Source organism: Nerophis ophidion, linkage group LG10, assembly GCF_033978795.1.
Source record: "Nerophis ophidion isolate RoL-2023_Sa linkage group LG10, RoL_Noph_v1.0, whole genome shotgun sequence".
NCBI classification, from domain to species: domain Eukaryota; kingdom Metazoa; phylum Chordata; class Actinopteri; order Syngnathiformes; family Syngnathidae; genus Nerophis; species Nerophis ophidion.
In genome coordinates, this window is record NC_084620.1 from 68,502,255 (window position 1) to 68,522,413 (window position 20,159).

The following is a 20,159-nucleotide window of genomic DNA, read 5'->3' on the forward strand; positions in this document are numbered from 1 at the left end:
AGAAAAATAAGCATCGTTTTCCAAAAAAAAAAGAAAAATTGAGGAAAGCTAAGTAATATTTACAGAAAAAATATGCCAAGGAAAAGACAAAAGGAAATTTACTGAAAAACAATGGTAAATAACTAGTGTTAAGTTAAAGATAAAGTACCATTGATTGTCAACAACAAAAAATAGTGTATTATCTATCCCTGTTGGGGAAAAGGGGTATTTTTTTCCCACCAAAATGATATTTACTGAAACATTTGATAGAAAATTAGGCTGAATTAACTTTATTTACAAAAGTTAACTAAAGTTTGGGGAGCATCAACATCGTCATAAAAATTAGCATTATTTAATAAAAAAAAAATCATAAATAAAATATGTTTTTTTTTTCTAAATACAAAAATAATTATTTACGTAACAATTAGGGGAAATGTGCATGATTTGCATTCCCCTTGTGTATTTCCTTTGTGGAATGAATAGTCATAGTATTGAGGAACAAATTCCCTTATTGAACATTTGGTAAAACTTTTTTGATGAAATGTTATTTAATAATTAACAATTGTTTTTCCGGAAAATTCAGTAATATTTACTGGAAAAAATTGGCCTTATGAAAAGACAAAAACTTGCAATTGAAAATATTGTGGATGTTTTTAGACAAAGCTCACCAGAACGGCTGAGGTGTATTGTTCCAGCCTGTTGTCGATCTTCGATACCACGGGAGTGAGAGACGTCTTCACCGTGCTGTTGTGAAGCAGAACAATAACAATAAGAATAATAGAAAAACACAAGCCATTATTTTCATCTACTGCACATCCTATTCAGATCAATGTGTACTGCGGTGTTTTTACAGGCACTAAAAAGCTTGTCTATTGATCTAAAAGGATGTTTTTTTTTTTGGTACCTTTTCTGTGCTGACTTGTTGAGAAACTCTGCTCGCTCTCCGATCTGTTAAGAAAATGTCCAGAGAGCCGTCAGCGAAACAAGATGAAGTTGTGTTTCAGTAATAACACTTTGGTTGAAGGCGGATTGTTCCCACACACAAAACAACAACCGCAGTGGACTGTGGGAACCTCACGGGATTGTTCATGATGTATATTATAGCAAAAGGCTAAAAGGGGATGCACGCACACGCACATGCAAACACACATGTGCACGCACGCACATACAAAATCTACTTAAGGGACAAACATTTGCACAATTGCACAAAAGTTTCTCTTTTCTTCCTCCTTTGCGCTGCCATCGAATGGATGTGTGTGTTCCCAAAATACCCGTGGACAGGAAATTCCCCATTCTCAGACGCATTTTTAACAGCTGCGGCCATGCGAAGGCAGTTACAGTAATCCTGTTTATCCTAATGACTTTCCTGCGTCCTCGCAGAATGCGTCCCACAATGCACGTCTGCAGCATGTTATCCGCTTTGCCGAACAGGCACCTTGAGACTGAAAAATTGACAACAAATTAAGACTTTTTACTCAAAATGTAGTGGGAAGTATTCACCCTTCCCACCCCTAAAAAAATAAACCAGCAGCATCATAAAAAAATCATTAAGTAATTCCAAATTATGGGAAAAATGTAGGGTTGTAACGGTACACAAAAATTTCGGTCCGGTACGTACCTCGAGTTACAGGTCACGGTTCGGTTCATTTTTGGTACAGTAAGAAAAAAACAAAAAATAAATTTTGGGCTTATTTATTTACCAAATTTGCAAAATCGTCCACCAAAAATATTTTTCTTAGTGGAATATTTGATGTGCGGTAATTGGAACCTTGGATAGGTCAATAATTCATAATAATATTGATTTTGATTCAATATTATGTTTTGAGCAATGAGTGTTTGAAAGAAATAAAACCCAGCATCGTTTTATTAGTCAACATTTCAACTTTTTCTAAATTACATTTAACTTTTAAGCTTTCTTATTTCATTTTTGTTATGTTTTTGTTTTTTATTTAATAGTATTTTTAGAATGTGCCGTGGGCCTTTAAAACATTAGCTGTGGGCCGCAAATGGCCTCCGGGGCACACTCTTGACACCCCTGCTATAGATAATAAAAAATAAAGTCGGATAAATCTAGGGATAAAAAGCAGAGCCTGGCGACGCATGCGCGTTTATCATAACTCTCTCGCTCTCTCTGACTCTGCCCCTCCCTCACGAATGCTGCTGCATGCACAATTTGTTTTGTTTTAAAGCCCGAACGTACATTGAAAATACACGCAACCCTAACTTAAAATACCGGACATTTGAGGCATTTGAGAAACTCCACCCGGACAGCCCCGCAAAAGAGGACATCTCCGGTGAAAAGAGTAGGTGTGGTCAGTCTATCGTAGCCCGGTCGGTGCTAGCATGCCGTGTCGAGCACAAAGAAAAGAACATTTTAGTTAAATGTAAGTTGTGTCTTGGATCAAAGACCTCATCTACTGCCCAAAACATCAATTCAAATCTGCAGAAACACCTACAAAAGCAACATGGTTCGATGAAGCTAGTAAAGAGAGAGACACTTCACCTCCACTTCCACCTAAGCAACAGCGGCTGGATTTTAACGGAGGGACTGCTAGCCAGGGCAACATTGATAGAGCCATTGCAGCGTATGTGCTAGAAGACAGGCAGGCTATTTCTACAGTGGAGTCACCAGCTTTCAGGCAGCTAATTAGCATGATACCGGCGTTAAACGGCAAATGGCACAAAACCATGTTCCACGTACCTGGACAGCGAGTACATAAACATGGAAAGCGAGCTAAAAAAGACACTCCAAACTCTGCCTCTGCTCATCATTCAGCACTGAAGGTACACTCTTGTCAATTCTCTTATATACTCTTTCATTCTAGACTGCTACAGTTTTTGATTATCACATCACTCTAAATGTATAGACTATAAAGTTCACAAACATAAAGAGGGATCCAAGTGGGCCTGGCCAATCTTTCCTTTTCTCTGAACTAAAACTGGGGAAATGCATAGAGTGTTCTGGGCTTCAGTACAGCATTTATCTGCTGAAGACATGATTTTATTTCACAATTCCTTGAGAGAGAAAAATGCCTGGTTAGGCTTGCGTATAGCAGTATTTGTGCTGTATATCGTGACATGTCGTGAGTGCCTTCCTTGGGTGAAGCCAGGTTTAACAGCTATGTTGTGACATGTTGTTATTATGCGGTTTGTGTTATGTTGCAGTTATTTAAAATAGTTTTGTCAATTTGTTCTGGCCCGAAATAAATTGATCCTTTGAAAAATATCTTTGTCTTTGTGTGCTGTATGTAGACCACATTGCTTAGCAGAATTCAGTGATGCAAATGTATGTCAAGTTGATCAACAGATTGGATTATTCTCCAGTGCAATACAGTACTGAAATGAAGGCGGAAAGGGAATTAATGGGAGCCTGAGTTAGTAACTGAGTTATTTTTGAAATAAAGTAACTAGATACTGGTTTTCAGTAACTAACCCAACACTGTATGTATGTGTATATACATATATATAAATATATACATACACACACACATATATATTCAGTAACTAACCCAACACTGTATGTATGTGTATATACATATATATAAATATATACATACACACACACATATATGTATATATACACACACACACACATATATATATATATATATATATATATATATATATACACACACACACACACATATATATATATATATATACACATATCTGTATATATATATACATAAATATATGGAGATATATATATACATACATACATACATATATATACACACACACACCTGTATATATATCTACATAAATATATGTAGATATATATACACATACATTCATATATATATATATATATATATATATATATATATATATATATATACACACATTCATATACATACAAATAAATACATATATACTGTACACACATATATACATATACTTATATGTATTATACATATATAAAATAAATTGATTAACAAAACAGTAGAGAAAAATATATTTATATGTACACATTCTTTTAAATGATTACTTATAAAGTAGGGGAAATTAGACATTATTCACTGATTACGTATGGAATAATTACATTATAACTATTGAACTATTAACATTTTGAAATTACTGAAAAAATGAAGATAGTGAGTGCTGCTTGAGCGCTGTTAAAATGAATAAGAAAACCTCCAGGGAGTGTGCTTATGTCGCACAAACTTGACACTTTTAAAGTGTGCCACACACAAACATCGTAATGCAACATTAAACAATAATACTTACAGCAGATCTTACTACTTTTCAATAGATCCTCAGAAACAAGAGAATATCATATCTACTAGTGTCTTACACACCTTTAAAGTCAAGCGTCAAAAGGAAAAACACACACACACGGTTGTACCTGCGGTAAACATGATAACGTAGTTAAGCTGTACGTGGTTGTTGCATGTCACAGCAAGAGGAAATTGAAAGTTATTGTTTAAAGGCCTACTGAAATGAGATTTTCTTATTCAAACGGGGATAGCAGGTCCATTCTATGTGTCATACTTGATCCTTTCGCGATATTGCCATATTTTTGCTGAAAGGATTTAGTAGAGAACATCGACGATAAAGTTCGCAACTTTTGGTCGCTATAAAAAAGCCTTGCCTGTACTGGAAGTAGCAGACAATGTGCGCGTGACGTCACGGGTTGTGGAGCTTCTCACATCTGAACATTATTTACAATCATGGCCACCAGCAGCGAGAGCGATTCGGACAGAGAAAGCTACAATTTCCCCATTAATTTGAGCGAGGATGAAAGATTCGTGGATGAAGATAGTGAGAGTGAAGGACTAGAAGAAAAAAAAAGAAAAGAAAAAAAGGGCAGTGGGAGCGATTCAGATGTTATTAGACACATTTACTAGGATAATTCTGGAAAATCCCTTATCTGCTTATTGTGTAACTAGTGTTTTAGTGAGAGTATATAGTCGTACCTGAAAGTCGGAGGGGTGTGGCCACGGGTGTGGTGACCGCCTGTGTCTCCGTGGGAAGCCACGTTTCTCGATGAGGCAGGGCATACTGAGATTTTTTTTCCCCCCCTCCACAAAGTAAGCATCCGACGGCGGCCAGTAGGGGGAGGCAAGACAGTCCACAGCTGCAGGAGAAACGACGCAAACTCTCCGCTCATGTCTACGGTAAGAGCCGAATTTAAACAAGGAAACACCGGCTGTGTTTGTGTTGCTAAAGGCGGCCGCAATTCACCGCTTCCCACCTAACCCATTATTCTTTGACGTCTCCATTATTAATTGAAAAAACTGCAAAAGATTCAGCAACACAGATGTCCAGAATACTGTGGAATTATGCGATTAAAGCAGACCACTTACAGCTGTGATCGGTGCTGGATCAAAATGTCCGCTACAATCTGTGACGTCACGCGCACGCGTCATCATACCGCGACGTTTTCAACAGGATACCTCGCGCGAAATTTAAAATTGCAATTTAGTAAACTAACCCGGCCGTATTGGCATGTGTTGCAATGTTAATATTTCATCATTGATATATAAACTATCAGACTGCGTGGTCGCTAGTAGTGGCTTTCAGTAGGCCTTTAAGTTAGTGGACTGTGGATAAAAAACTGACCTTGAGGGAGGAGCCTCGAGGGCTGACACACTTGAAGAGTTTGTCCTCATTGTCCAACGGGTCTTCCACTTTTTGTCTCTTCTCCGCTGCCTCCGCCCTCCTTCGCTCAATCTCCTCCTTCATCTTCCTCTTCTCTTCCTGGACCAAAACACATCAATACACACGTATTTAGTGTACGGGGAAGTGTGTGCGTGTGTGTTCCAAAAGAGACATCCAAGCAATTAGTATATGGACCATTTGAACAAGTATTAATAAAAAGAGGACGCTGCTTGGCGTTTCCGAGCCGCCTCGTCTTGCTTAATTAGTGTTTCTTTATCCCTCGGCCATCTTTTAATTACAAACCAAAAGGCCTCATTAACATCACACAAGATGAGCAAGAAGAGTGTGCACCACAGCCGCAGCCAACAAAGTCCAACCAGTCGGGGTGAGGAGGGAAGAATGTGTGTGTGTGTGTCTGTGTGTGATGATAACATTATAATGTGGTGACTGCACTTTGTCACAGCAGAGAAAAGACAATATGTGCTTTCATTGTCACAAACCAATATTTCATGGGATTCTCCAGAAACCATGTATCATTAAAAAAGTTTTATATTTTGACTTTTTCATTGCATTTGTTTCGCAGCTTCACAGTATCTTCTTTCCTCAGGGTTTAGTCAGTCAACAATGTTTAACATTTTCTTTAAAATTTTATGAAAAAATGCCATATGATCTACTTATTCTTTTTTTTAAAAATCCACATTATTTTAAATATCACATTTTCCTGCTTTTTCAAAAAAAAAAAAATCTAAATCTGCCAGATCTTCATGCAAATGCACATTTTTGCTAAATATTGATAGATTGTTTTGTATCAAATAACACGTTCTCAATTAAAACTATTTTTTATAATCATATGTAACCTACATTTTCGGGACTGAATGCATGCAGCCTGTTGTTAAATGCCCCATCCATCCCATCCATTTTCTGCCCCTCATTAACTTTGGGGTCGCTGGGGCCTATCTCAGCTACAATCGGGGGGAAGGCGGGGTACACCCTGAACAAGTCGCCATCTCATCACAGGGCCAACACAGATAGACAGACAAAATTCAGACACTCGGGCCAATTTAGTGTTGCCAATCAACCTATCCCCAGGTGCATGTCTTTGGAAGTGAGAGGAAGCCGGAGTACCCGGAGGGAACCCACGCATTCACGCGGAGGACATGCAAACTCCACACAGAAGGATCCCGAGCCCGTGATTGAACCCTGACTACTCAGGACCTTCGTATTGTGAGGCAGACCCTCTTCCACCGTGAAGCCCTGTTGTTAAATGTTCCTATGCAAATTTTTTCCTAATTTGTCTATTTTTTTTTTGATTAAACAATGCAAATTGGTCAAAATGTTGTCCTACATTTTAAGTAAATAATGCAATTTTTTTCCCATTATTTTCAATGAAATAATGCACATTTAAAAAAATATTTTCCCAATTTGGTCAGAATTGTATGCACATTTTTTTTTGCTAAATAATGTGTTTATCAAAAAATACGCAATCATCCATGATTTTAAATTTGTTTGCCATGTTTATTTATCAAATAATGCTAATTTTTCCTCATTTTGACTATTTTTTAGGTAAACAAGCACTGTTTTGTAATTTTGTCACAAATATTTTCATCATAGTTGCACACAAATGCTACCTATGTATTTCCATATTTATTAATCGTATGATCGATAATATGACAGAAGTAATAACAATGAAAGGATTATGTAGAGAGCTAAAGCACTGAACTCACTTCCTACAGAAGTGGCCCATGTAATCCACTATTCCGACCAGTTGTCTGTGGTTGCCATGGTAACGTTGCCCCCCAGAGGCAGTATAGGAGTTATTAAAGTGTTGTGAAAGAAAGTCAAGAAAAGGTGAGTTTGCTTCCATGAGAGAAGAAGTGATTCTTACCTCCTCTTTGGCCTTCTTGTCAGCCTCTTCCTGCTTCTTCTGCCTCTCCTCCTCCTCCAGCACCTTCCTCCTCTCCTCACGCTTCCTCTTCAGCTCCTCCAACTCGGCCTCCGCCTCTTGTTGCTTCTGCCGCCTGCGCTCAAACTCTTCGGTCTCGGCGTCGTCGCGGCGACGCTTCAGCTCCTCCAGCTTGCGTTCGGCCTCCAGGCGGGCGGCCGAGTCGTCTTCGTCCTGCTCGTCGGCCGCCGATGCCTCAGGTGAACGCACGCTGCCTCGGCTGTGGAAGGACAGTGAGACGCTTTTGACACCTCGTATTTCAACTGTCTGAACATTTCAACTGAGGGGATTTAAACAAGACGCAAAACAAGAGCTGCAAAAATTTTTAAAGCTCAAGTTATTTTTCATCTCAGATTTCACTTTAGGCTTAGTGACCACAGTCTACTAAAACAACTAGTTTGCTAAAAATCTGCGTGTACAACACTTTTGGCAACTGCACATTTTTCCAATAGTTCCAACATTTCTTTAGTAAATAATGCATGTTCTTTCAGTAAATTATATATTTTTTCCAAATGTTCCGAGATTTTTTGTAAGTTTTCTTAGTTTTTATTTTTAAAATGTATTATAGACGGTAAACAATTAAATATCTTAGTTCTACTTTTTTTTTCCAAAATGTTGCAGTAAATTTAGTAATTTTTCTGTATTTTTTATTTTTATTTTTATTATTATTATTACCGGTAAATAATTAAAAAGATTATAGTTCTACATTTTCAAATCAATAATGCACCTTTTTCTATAATTTACCCATACTTTTATTGGTTTAAAATTAAATAATGGTAAATGGGTTGTACTTGTATAGCGCTTTTCCACCCCTTTTTTTAAAGGAGCCCAAAGCGCTTTGACAGTATTTCCACATTCGCCCATTCACACACACATTCACACACACTGATGGCGGGCTCACCAGGACCAATCAGGAGCAAGGGTGAAGTGTCTTGCCCAAGGACACAACGGACGTGACTAGGATGGTAGAAGGTGGGGATTGAACCAGTAACCCTCAGATTACTGGCACAGCCACTCTACCAACTTCGCCACGCCAGACACCCTCAATTAAAAGAATATGAAAATAATGCATATTTTCTTAAATGTTCCCTAGTATTTCATTTAATAATGTAGATTTGAAACCTTTCCAATTCATAATAAAATAATTTGCCGTAATTTTTCAGTGAAAGTCCACAATTTTTAAATATGTTTTAATTTTAATTGTTTAATTTAATAAAGCATTTTTGTCTGATATTACGCCAAAATTTATTAATAAAATAAAATATTTTACCTGATTTAAAGGTACAGTAAATAATGAATTTCTCCCCACAAATATTCCATTAATTAATTAAAAGCACATTTTGTCAAAACTTAGAAAATCACACATTTTTCTTGAATTTTAATACACAATATATTTATTTATTTTCCAATAAGCAATGTTTTTTTTTTTTGCTCAAATGTAAGTTCTAAATTATTTCCATTATTTTTTAATAAAACATCAAAACGTTTGTGTCCTTAGTTCCCAACATTTAAAGTTAATGTTTTTTCTATAAATTGTGTCATATTTTGAATTACCGCATTTTTCAGAGTATAAGTCGCACCTGCCGAAAATGCATAATAAAGAAGGGAAAAAACATATATAAGTCGCACTGGAGTATAAGTCGCATTTTTGGGGGGAAATGTATTTTATAAAACCCAACACCAAGAATAGACATTTGAAAGGCAATTTAAAATAAAGAATAGTGAACAACAATAACCAACTGAGAAAGTGTCTGCTATGTTAACCTAACATATTATGGTAAGAGTCATTCAAATAACTATAACATATAGAACATGATATACGTTTACCACAAACAATCTGTCACTCCTAATTGATAAATCCCATGAAATCTTATACGTCTAGTCTCTTACGTGAATGAGCTAAATAAAATAACATTTGATATTTTACGGTAATGTGTTAATAATTTCACACATAAGTCGCTCCTGAGTATAAGTCGCACCCCCGGCCAAACTATGAAAAAAAACTGCGACATATAGTCCGATAAATACGGTATTCAGTTTTCTAAATTTTTGTGAGTTTTTTTTTTTTTTTCCAATTAAAATGATCTGTAAACAATGCACATTTCTCTCTAATGTACATATATTTTTTCATTAAACAATGTAATTGAATTTCCAAAATATTTCCTTAATTTATTAATAAAAATTTATAATTTTCGCCTCAAATTTCTTGAATTATTCAGTCAGTAATACCTGAAGCATTTATTTAAACCAAAATTTCCCCAATTATTTTTATTTAATAAAATACATTATTTTGTCAATTGTTTCCGTTTTTCAAATGCTTTGTTATTAAATATGCACGTTTCCTAAAATTCTTCATAATTTTTAACAAAGAACTTTGGGCAAATTTTGCTAAAAAGAAATAATTAAACAAGCATTTTTTTCTACGATTTTGGACAAATCTTTCAGTGAGTAACCATTTTTTTACATTTAGAAAAATATATAATGGACAAATTCACATCAAAAAGGTTTTCTCTAATGGTCTACTGCAGGGGTGTCCAAAGTGCGGCCCGGGGGCCATTTGCGGCCCACGGCTAATTTTTTAGCAGCCCCACGGCACATTTTAAAAATACGATTGAAACATTTTTAAAACGTAAAAAGTGATATAAAAGAGCAAACGGGTGAAATGTAACGAGAAAATGTTGCAATATTACTCTAACAACACAAAGCTGCCAGTCATGCTGTTTCTTTCTTTAAAAAATAATAATGAATCAAAATCAATGTCATTATGAATTATTGACCTATTCAAGGCTTCAATTACGTCACGTTATATTTTCTACTTTGAGATATTTTTTGGGGAAAATGTTGCATATTTTGTGTTTGCCATATAAAAAAACTGAGCTGTTTTTCTTTTTTAAAGAAGGGCCTAAAGTTAACAAACAAAAAACATAAACAACAATAAAAATAATAATTGACGGATAGATCTGAGGTTGATCTCGAGATTATTTTGTTAAAAGTAAGCAGTAAAAAAATGTATAATTTATTTTTTTAACACTAATGAGTAGGACCCTTTTGGATCCCGAATCATTTTAGTGTGATTTGTTTTTAAGTGTCATTGCTAAAAAAAATAATAATTAATTAAAATCAATGGCGTTATTAGTTATTGACTTTTTTAAGGCTCCAATTATTATATAATCTCAAATATTCTACTTAAAAAATATTGGGTGATAATATTACATATTTTGTGTTTTTTCCATAAAAAAAAAAGGGGTTTCTTTGACAAAAATTGCATACAACCTAAATCTTTCAAATCATTTTATTGACAGATGGACCTAATGTTGATCGGGAGATTTAAAACTTGAATAATAATAAAACAAAAATAATACTGAATAATGACTAATTTTTTATATTTTTTTTGACCAAAACCCCAAAGGGTTTTGGTCAAAAAGCTTGAGTGGAGGCCTGTATGTATATTGCTTATAAAATATATTGTATTGGTTTTAAAATAAAAAAATAGCCCCCTCCTGCTTTGATTTTTCAGTCCGCGGCCCTAAGTGGAAAAAGTTTGGACATCCCTGGTCTAATGTTTTTTCTTAATACATTAGTAATGTTTCAGTAAATAACGCACATTTTTCTCATCAAATGCTGCACACACCTTTATATACAGTTACTTTTCATCTCAGGTTTCATGCTCAAGGCCTGATGACCCGAGTCTACAAAAAGAACTTGCTTATAATCCGATTCAAATCTGCCTTTCAATTATTTGTTGACGCCTGTGGCAATACTAGCACGCCTTGATAGTGTCCTGGCCTGCAGTTTCACATTAAAGTGTTGTTCCCCTTGCCTACTTTAAAAGGTGAGAGTGGTTTTAGTTGACCTTGGTGTAGAAAATTGCAGCGCAACTCATATGAAACGCATTAATCATGCATTAATCTGCTTTCCCTGTCACAATTTAAACACTGTATTAAATATCACTGTTGTTTTCAGCAAACATTTCATGCATCTTTTATGAGGAGCCATAATTGGTACCTGAGTGTCCTCTCGGGGTTCCTGTGCTGTTCGGGAATGGCCGCCTCCTCTTCCTCCTCCTCCTCCTCCTCCTCCTCGTGCAGACCCCCATTCTGCTTCCTCTGCTCCTCGCGAACCTCCAGGCTCCTGCTCGCCTCATTCAGCTGCAACCACAAACATGCACACAAAGACATGCAAGAAGCGTAAAAGTCAGTACGGAGGAAAGAGAAGAGGGGGTCTTGGAAAGAAGTGACACAGAACATCACATTACACGCTGTTAACTCCAGCAGTACTCGTTAAGATCACCACAAAAGTGAAGTATTTGGATTACAGTACCATGAGACCAAATATTGGCCCCAAGATAAGACTACTAGTATGTAAGTCGCCTCATATCCTTGACTTTGATTTATACACGCAAAACGACAGATGCGGGTCAGAGCTTTTCTTACCGTCACTCACAAATACTTGATGATAGGGAGAGATGCAGGTTTGGGCAAAAAAATGTCTGAAAAGGTTGTTAACAAGTTAGCAAACAATCAGGGACTCATGCTAGTTTTAGGATAATGGCGTTTTCCTTAAATTCCGGACAATAACTTGATACTTTTTTTCCTACACTTTGAAACCTGCTAGCTGCGGCTGATTTATGGATTTTTCTTAGCTGGCGGCTATAGTAAAAATAATTTTATTAAAAAAAAGAAAACAAAAAAGAAAAACACGCAAACACACAGTGTAGCGCCATCTTTTGGACGAGTTCGCTCATTGCAGTTGCTGCAATGTCCTTCCAATTAGATAGGGCTAGGCGATATATCGATATATACGATATATTGTGGTTTGTCTCTGTGCGATATAGAAAATGACTATATCATAATATTCAAGTATACGTTCTCACGCAGTTGCTTTTAGCTGCGAGCATTACAATTCAGGCTCTTCCCACTCTTTCCTGTCTGTCCTTCTCACAGACAAGCAGGCGCACATTCTTACATATATCACATACTGTCACGGCGTATATGCCCTCGCAGAGCAGAGACGTAGCAGACTGGGCTACGTTAGCTGCTAACGTAGCCGTACGAGGGAAAGAAGGTGCGGATCTGGTAACAAATGAAGGAAGACTGAATTCCCAATAAAAACAGCAGGGTGGTTCGGCTTCAAGAGAGAATGTGTCGAACAGACAACCGTAATTTGTCAAGTGTATGGCAAAAGCGTTGCTATAAAAAGTAGCATTACTGCTAATATGTAGCATCATTTGAAAAGACACTCGCTAGAGAATGAAGAGAATTTAATAACGTCCGTAGTAACCTACCACATAGTGAAGGACGAATGCTATTTGATTTCCTATTATGCAGCTCATTTTTATTTGACACTTAAAATGTCTCTGACAATCTTGCACTTTATGTTTTGGAAATGACTTGAATGTTTGTGCCATTGCTTAATAACTGTTTAATAAATACACTTTTGGTCAATTGACTTAGTTGTGATTTCCCTCTCTGCATGAAAGTTTAAAAGTAGCATATATGAATGCTGTATGAAATTTACTAGGATAATTCTGGAAAAACCCTTACCAGCTTATTGTGTTACTAGTGTTTAGCGTTTGAGTGAAAGTCGGAGGAGTGTGGCCATGGGTGTGGTGACCGCCAGTGTCTCTGAGGGAAGCCACATTTCTCGATGAGGCGAAGCCGGGCCGAGATTTTTTTCCCTTCCCTCCTCCACGGTGGAAGCATGCCACGTTCGGGGGCGGCCGGTCGGACGAGGCAAGAGAGTCCGCAGCTGCCTCTTTGATAGGTGCACGAGGAACGACGCAAGCTCTCCACTCATGCCTATGATAAAAGCCGACTTATTACCACCATTTTCTCACCGAAACCTGCCGGTTGACATGTGGTAGGGAACCATGTTCGCTTGACCGCTCTGTTCCATAGTAAAGCTTCACCGTCATCTTTCGGGAATGTAAACAAGAAAACAAGGAAACACCCGCTGTGTTTGTGTTGCTAAAGGCAGTCGCAATACACCGCTTCCCACCTACATCTTTCTTCTTTGACGTCGCCATTATTAATTGAACAAATTGCAAAAGATTCAGTAACACGTATGTCCAGATTACTGTGTAATTATGCGATTAAAGCAGACAACTTATAGCTGGGATCGGGGCTGGAACAAAATGTCCACTACAATCCGTGACGTCACGCGCACGCGTCATCATACCGCAACGTTTTCAACAGGATACTTTGCGCGAAATTTTAAATTGCAATTTAGTAAACTAAAAAGGCCGTATTGGCATGTGTTGCAATGTTAATATTTCATCATTGATATATAAACTATCAGACTGTGTGGTCGGTAGTAGTGGCTTTCAGTAGGTCTTTAAACTTACAAAACCGTCCCGTGTGTGCTGTCTGTATGACTGTATTCATGGATATTTGCACGTGCTATTGTAATGTAATTAAACAAGCGTCGTTATCATACGCTAGCTTTGGTAGTATTAGCTAATATGCTAAAACACTTACGAGAGTCTGTACTAGTATTGTTAACGTACAAAGGCATTAATTTTGTATTGTTTCAGTTTCACAAATTCCTCAGTTCATTCACCAAAAACGTCCCCGTGGACTTTTTGAGTGTGTTAATCTGATTGGAAAGCGAGCTTTTGGAGCGAGTGGGTCCATGACGATGACTTTTGTTTTGTTTGATAAGCCGTTTTACTGCCATGGCTCAGACACTGTTTGGAAACAAATTAGGTATTTAAACATTTACAGAATCCTACTGTGTAAATAACTAATTTTGCAATGTATATATCTGCAGTTTATATAATTAATAATAATAGCAGTGCGCCTAATATATGGAAAATAAAAAGTTTTTGTCAAAATTTAGTGGATACAATTTATAACCCGCTGCTTATAATCCGGAAAATACAGCATCAAACTTTTATTACAAATCAATATTTACAAATATTCTGACTTGAAAACATGATTTTAAAACATCAAACTAACAAAATGGGTCTTGTTTTTTATTTGAGTGAATACAGGCTACATAAATAGCAAATTATGAATATATTCAGTATTAGGGGTGCTGGAAAAACATTTTCATATGAACTGTGATTCTAATTTATTATAATTCAGAATTGATTCATAATTTCCAAGATTAAAAAAAAATAAAAACATTTAAAAATCCGTAAGAAGTGACTTAAAAATATATATTTTTAGGCCATCTACACGCTTACTCGCTTGAACATAGGCGTCAGCAGAGAATCTTTTGTAGCCTGTAACCTGTATGAAAAAAGTTTCGTATTAAATTTTTATACCAAATAATAAATAGCAAAAATTGGTTTAAATTTAAAATCGTGTTGAATCCCATCGTCACCCGAAGAATCGGAATTAAATTGAAGTATGAGTTGTATAACCGTACACTTTTATATACATATTTATAACATTGTAGCATGTATCTTTGAATTTTTTGATTAGTCAAAAAAACACAACTTAAAGATACATGCAGTAATGTTAAAAATATTTATTCTTATTTCCTATTTGTCAGAAAAAAAAGAAAAACTTTTAGATGCAATTTTCTAAATGTTTCGTTAATACATTAATGTTAGTGATGTAATTAAAGATTTCCATTTTTAAGATGACTCCAAATTAAACTACACATTTTGTGAAGAGAAATGAGAATTTGCAAGTTATCTAATGTATCAAATGTAAATGTATGCATGTTTAAATTGATACCACACCATACCATTTTGATACAGGTCTTATATCAGATTATTTGGTGTACCTAGTAGGAAAACATTTTTTAAATGTCTTTGTGTTGCAAAGGTTCTCTCAGTGACTGATGAGCATGCGGAGTAAAAGTCAGTGTGATGTAACAGCAAGTAGGTGGAAGACGTGCAACAAAAAAACAACAAGCAGTGAAGTGTAGCATCAACAATTGAAGACATCTGGGTAATCTCACCATCGATTGGCTCACATGTTTGAATAGTCAGAGATGGCGCCGAGATTTCCCAGAGTGCCTTTGTGCAGTGCTTGTGTTGGACACCTCTAGTCAAGAGTTAGATACCTGATTGTCCTGCGACTGCAGTATCTGACACACCTCTCTGTCAGCCTCACTGTCATTTCCCTGCACCGTACGCTCGCTCCCTGAGGTGGCGTCTACATAATCGCCCTCCGGTGCCTCTTCAGCCACTACGTCTGCTGACTTGGCCTGATTTGAACTGACTAGCGAATGACTTCCTTTCCCTGTGAGCTCCTACGAAACCAGGATCAATGAGGAACTTCATTATTTGAGTATTTCTACTTTAGCTTCCTCGCTTCATTTCTAGCAAAACGTCATTACAGTGTCAGTTTTCAAGCCTAAACATTGTCCAGTATTTCAAGTAATGCACATGTTCTCAAGGTTCCCAAATGTTTTGAACAAATACACATTTTTTAAAGTATTTACCAAATTCTAAATACGTAAACTAAAGTACATTTTAATCCATAAAGAACATTGTCCCTAGTTTTCATATTTTTCATGAAAAATATTCACTTTTTTTTTTTTTTTACCATTTTGTCCCAATAGTTACCATAATTTGTCAAAAATGTGTTCACTTTTTCCCAACTGTTATGTTGGGAAAATGTCAACAATACTGGACTTTTAAAAACGACAACATAATAAATAAAATCCACAATATAAAACATAAATAATACACAAAGCACATTTTTACTGCTAGTTGTACTGTTATTTTCTCGAACTTAGAGAGTAAAAAATGTAATCTTTTCCTTAATTTGTTGGGAAATTATGCAAATTTTTCAGAATTTTCCAGTAAATAAAGCAAATTTAAATTAATAAAATACACAATACAATATAAGCATAATAAACAAAGCACTTGCCCTTTTTAACCTTTTTGAGTAAATAATGAAATATTTTCCTAAATTTGCCAGGAAATAATGCAAAATTTTCTGAATTTTCCAGAAAATAATGCGCATTTAAAACTAAATCATGAAAGTGCTACTTTTTCCGTAAATAAAGCACATTTTAATCCATTAATAATGAACATTTTCCCTGACTTTCTATATATTTTTAGTAAATAATGCATACAAAAACATCCATAAAACTTCCCAAATTTGTGACGAAATATTGCAAATGTTTCCTAATTCTTCAGTAAACTAAGCACACTTTATAATGGTATTTTTTTTTCTTGTTTTAGATCTTTTTTGAATAAATATTGCATTTAATTCTATATTGGTAATTTTTCAAAGTTATGAGATTTCTTTTAGTAAATGTATTTTTTTTCTTATTCAGTAAACTGAGGAAATTGAATCCATAATGGCAATTTTTCGTAGTTTTTAGATCTTTTTCAGAGTAAATAATGCACATTTCCCCAAATTTGTCAGTAAATAATGCACATTTCTCATAGTCAGCATTGTCGCTGGCGTCCCACTGAATGTGAATTCTCCCTGCCCACTGGGTGTGAGTTTTCCTTGCCCTTTTGTGGGTTCTTCCGAGGATGTTGTAGTCGTAATGATTTGTGCAGTCCTTTGAGACATTTGTGATTTGGGGCTATATAAATAAACATTGATTGATTGACTGATTGAAAAAAAAAAATATGGCATGAAATCTAATGTGTTTTAGCAAATAAAGCGCATTTTATCTCTTAAGTAATGGACAGTATTCTTAGTTTACCAATATTGCTCTGGAAATTATTATTGTCATCCCATATTGCTATTTTTTTTATGAAATATTGCACATTTTCTCAAAGTCCTAATTTTTAGGAAACAAGGCAAATTTTACAAATTTTCCCCATTTTTATCGTTTTACTAACAAATAAGTTTTTCGACACATTTTCTTTAAAAATAAAATATTCCCTTAATTTTCTTGTAAATTACCAGTATGCTTATTTCCTGATATTTTCAAAAATAATGCGCATTCTTCTAAAACATTAAAAAAAAACAAGTCAAAATGTAAATGTTCTCCTATATTTTCAGCAAGTGTACACCGTTTTTCAGTAATTTTTTAAAATTAATTGTACTTACATAATCTACACAGCTAATAAAATAAATGATATGAAACGTTATCTTCCCATTGGTTCGTTTAAAAAGAGGAACATTAAGAAAATAAGGAGCATATGGAAATAAAAACTAAATCAACAAGTCTCACCTCCTCTCTTAAGTAAGACCTTCTTGGTTTCTCATCCATCACTCTCTCCTCATCAGGAGCAGCTTCTTCTTCCTCTCTCGTCATGACCACCACCTCCTTTTCCTCTTCTTCGCCGTGATGGTAACGGCCCTGGCGCCAAGAGGAGGACCTCCCCTCCTCCACCACTTCCTGCTTTTTGCTCTTGTCCGCGGCGCCGCCGACGTCGTAGTCCCGCTGGCCTTCTGTCTCGGCGTCCAGCTGCGTCTGTCGCTCCAGCGCTTCCTTCAGGCGACGCTGGCGGCGCTCCTCTCTCTTGGCCATGCGCTCCAGTAGGGCTTGTTCTTCGGTATCGTCGTTGTTGCCTCCGTAGGAGCTGCTCACCGAGTCGCTTTCTGTAACACTGAGGAGGCAAAACACGTGAAAACAAGACATAGGGGCTTCCAATGTGGCACAGTCAGTCTACCCTAAGAACCTTGAAAAATTGATGTTCTGCAGCACATTCTGTGGCGTCGTCTGCTCTTTTAGTCCCTCACTGTAAAAACTAAACAATGCAACGTATTTTCTAGACCAGTGGTTCTCAACCTTTTTTCAGTGATGTACCCCCTGTAAACATTTTTTAATTCAATTACCCTCTAATCAGAGCAAAGCATTTTTGATTGAAAAAAAGAGATAAAGAAGTAAAATACAGCACTATCTCATCAGTTTCTGATTTATTAAATTGTGTAACAGTGCAAAATATTGCTCATTTGTAGTGGTCTTTTTTTAACTATTTTGAAAAAAATATACAAAAACAACTAAAAACTTGTTGAAAAATAAACAAGTGATTCAATTATAAATAAGGAATTCTACACATAGAAGTAATCATCAACTTAAAGTGCTCTCTTTGGGGATTGTAATAGAGATTCATCTGGATTCATGAACTTTATTTTAAATATTTCTTCACAAAATACGAAATCTCTAACATCAATATTTATGTAGCATGTCCACAAAAAATCCAGCTGTCAAAACTGAACATTGCATTGTTGTATTTTTTTTTTCACAGTTTATGAATTTACAATCATATTTTCTTGAAGTATTATTCAAGAAATATATTTTTAAAAGATTTTTAAATTGTTGCTATTTTTAGAATATTTAAAAAAAATCTGACGTACCCCTTGGCATACGTATCCCCATTCTAGAACCACTGTTCCAGACCATAGGGTGCACTGGATTATAAGGCGCACTGCCGATGAATGGTCTATTTTAGAGCTTTTTCATATATGAATCGCACCGGATTATAGGGCGCATTAAAGGAGTCACATCATCATTATTTCTTTCTAAATTGAAAACACTTCCTTGTGGTCTACATACCATGTAATGGTGGTTCTTTGGTCAAAATGTTGCACAAATTTAGTTTTACAGATCATTCAAGCCGCTTTCTTACAGTCGCTTCCGGATGCGCCGTTTTGTGGGCGGTCTTAATTACATGGTTCACCTTCGGCAGCATTTTCTCCCTGTCATCTTTGTTGTAGCGGTGTAGCGTGCAAGGACGGGATTGGAAGAATTGTCAAAATATGGAGTTAACTGTTTTAATGACATTCAGACTTTACTTAAATCAATAACAGAGCACCATCTCCTCATCCGCAAACAACAACGCAGGAAATGTGTCCCATGAAAAACCGTCTGACCGGAACTCTCTAATAACTAAAGTTCCTTGGGTGAATAATGTAAACTCACTACACTGGTATGTTTTAGCGATTTCATGGCGAGTTTACTGACAAGATATAATAACTTTACACTACTTTATATTAGAAATAGCAACAGCGGAGGATGAATGTCCCATAACAAGAAGATAGAGAAAAATAAGAAGCTTATCGTCTATGGCGTCGAGACAGACTACAAAGGCGGACGCACACCATTTTTCAGAACTTATGAAGATCCAAAATACAGATAAGCAGGCACCAGAAGGTAAGAAAAGTTGCTTTTGCATAATATTGCAAAGCCAAACGCCAGATAATACATCTTACCTTTCACACACACCATAATATTACTCATATGTTGAAGCACAAAACAATCCACGAAGCGGTGTAGCTTCATAGCTTACCACAGTCGTACTTAAACATTTTGATAGATTTTTGAGCGCCGTGTGTAATATTCTTTATTTTTAATGGAACATATACAATGTTGATGGTGTTTACTTGAGAAATATTGCCATTAAGGCTGGGCGATATATCGATACAAACGATATATCGCGGATTTGTCTCTATGCGATATAGAAAATGACTATCGCAATATTAGAGTATACGTTCTCACACAGTTGCTTTTAGCTGCGGGCATTACACTACAGGCTCTCCCCACTCCTTCTTGTGTCTCCTTCTCACAGAGACGTAAAACAAGCCCGCCTTCTTACATACCTCACATACTGTCGCGCGTTTAGCGTCATACACTCTCGCCGAGCAGAGAGGTAGCAGCATGGCTAACGTTAGCTGAGGCAGGAGGCGCAGAGCGGAGCGAGTTGAGTGACATTACAAAAGAGAGAGGGTGCGAAACTGATCATATACGGAGGAAGAACAATTAATGCCCA

At 36.2% G+C, this 20,159-nt stretch overlaps 1 protein-coding gene across 5 annotated transcripts in view; it reads right to left on the bottom strand.

Moving 5' to 3' along the window:
• The window catches only part of LOC133561222 (non-muscle caldesmon-like), a 179,451-nt gene that overhangs the window by 15,745 nt on the left and 143,547 nt on the right, over positions 1-20,159 (bottom strand). For 4 of the 5 annotated variants that reach the window (XM_061914551.1, XM_061914552.1, XM_061914553.1 and 1 more), the window contains 7 exons: positions 17,618-17,996; positions 15,539-15,727; positions 11,528-11,670; positions 7,466-7,742; positions 5,542-5,679; positions 884-927; positions 648-723 (listed from right to left, as the gene is read on the bottom strand). In XM_061914551.1, the coding sequence (XP_061770535.1) occupies positions 648-723; positions 884-927; positions 5,542-5,679; positions 7,466-7,742; positions 11,528-11,670; positions 15,539-15,727; positions 17,618-17,996 (1,246 nt within the window). The remainder of the gene's footprint in view (positions 1-647; positions 724-883; positions 928-5,541; positions 5,680-7,465; positions 7,743-11,527; positions 11,671-15,538; positions 15,728-17,617; positions 17,997-20,159) is intronic. The other variant, XM_061914555.1, reaches the window with a different exon arrangement.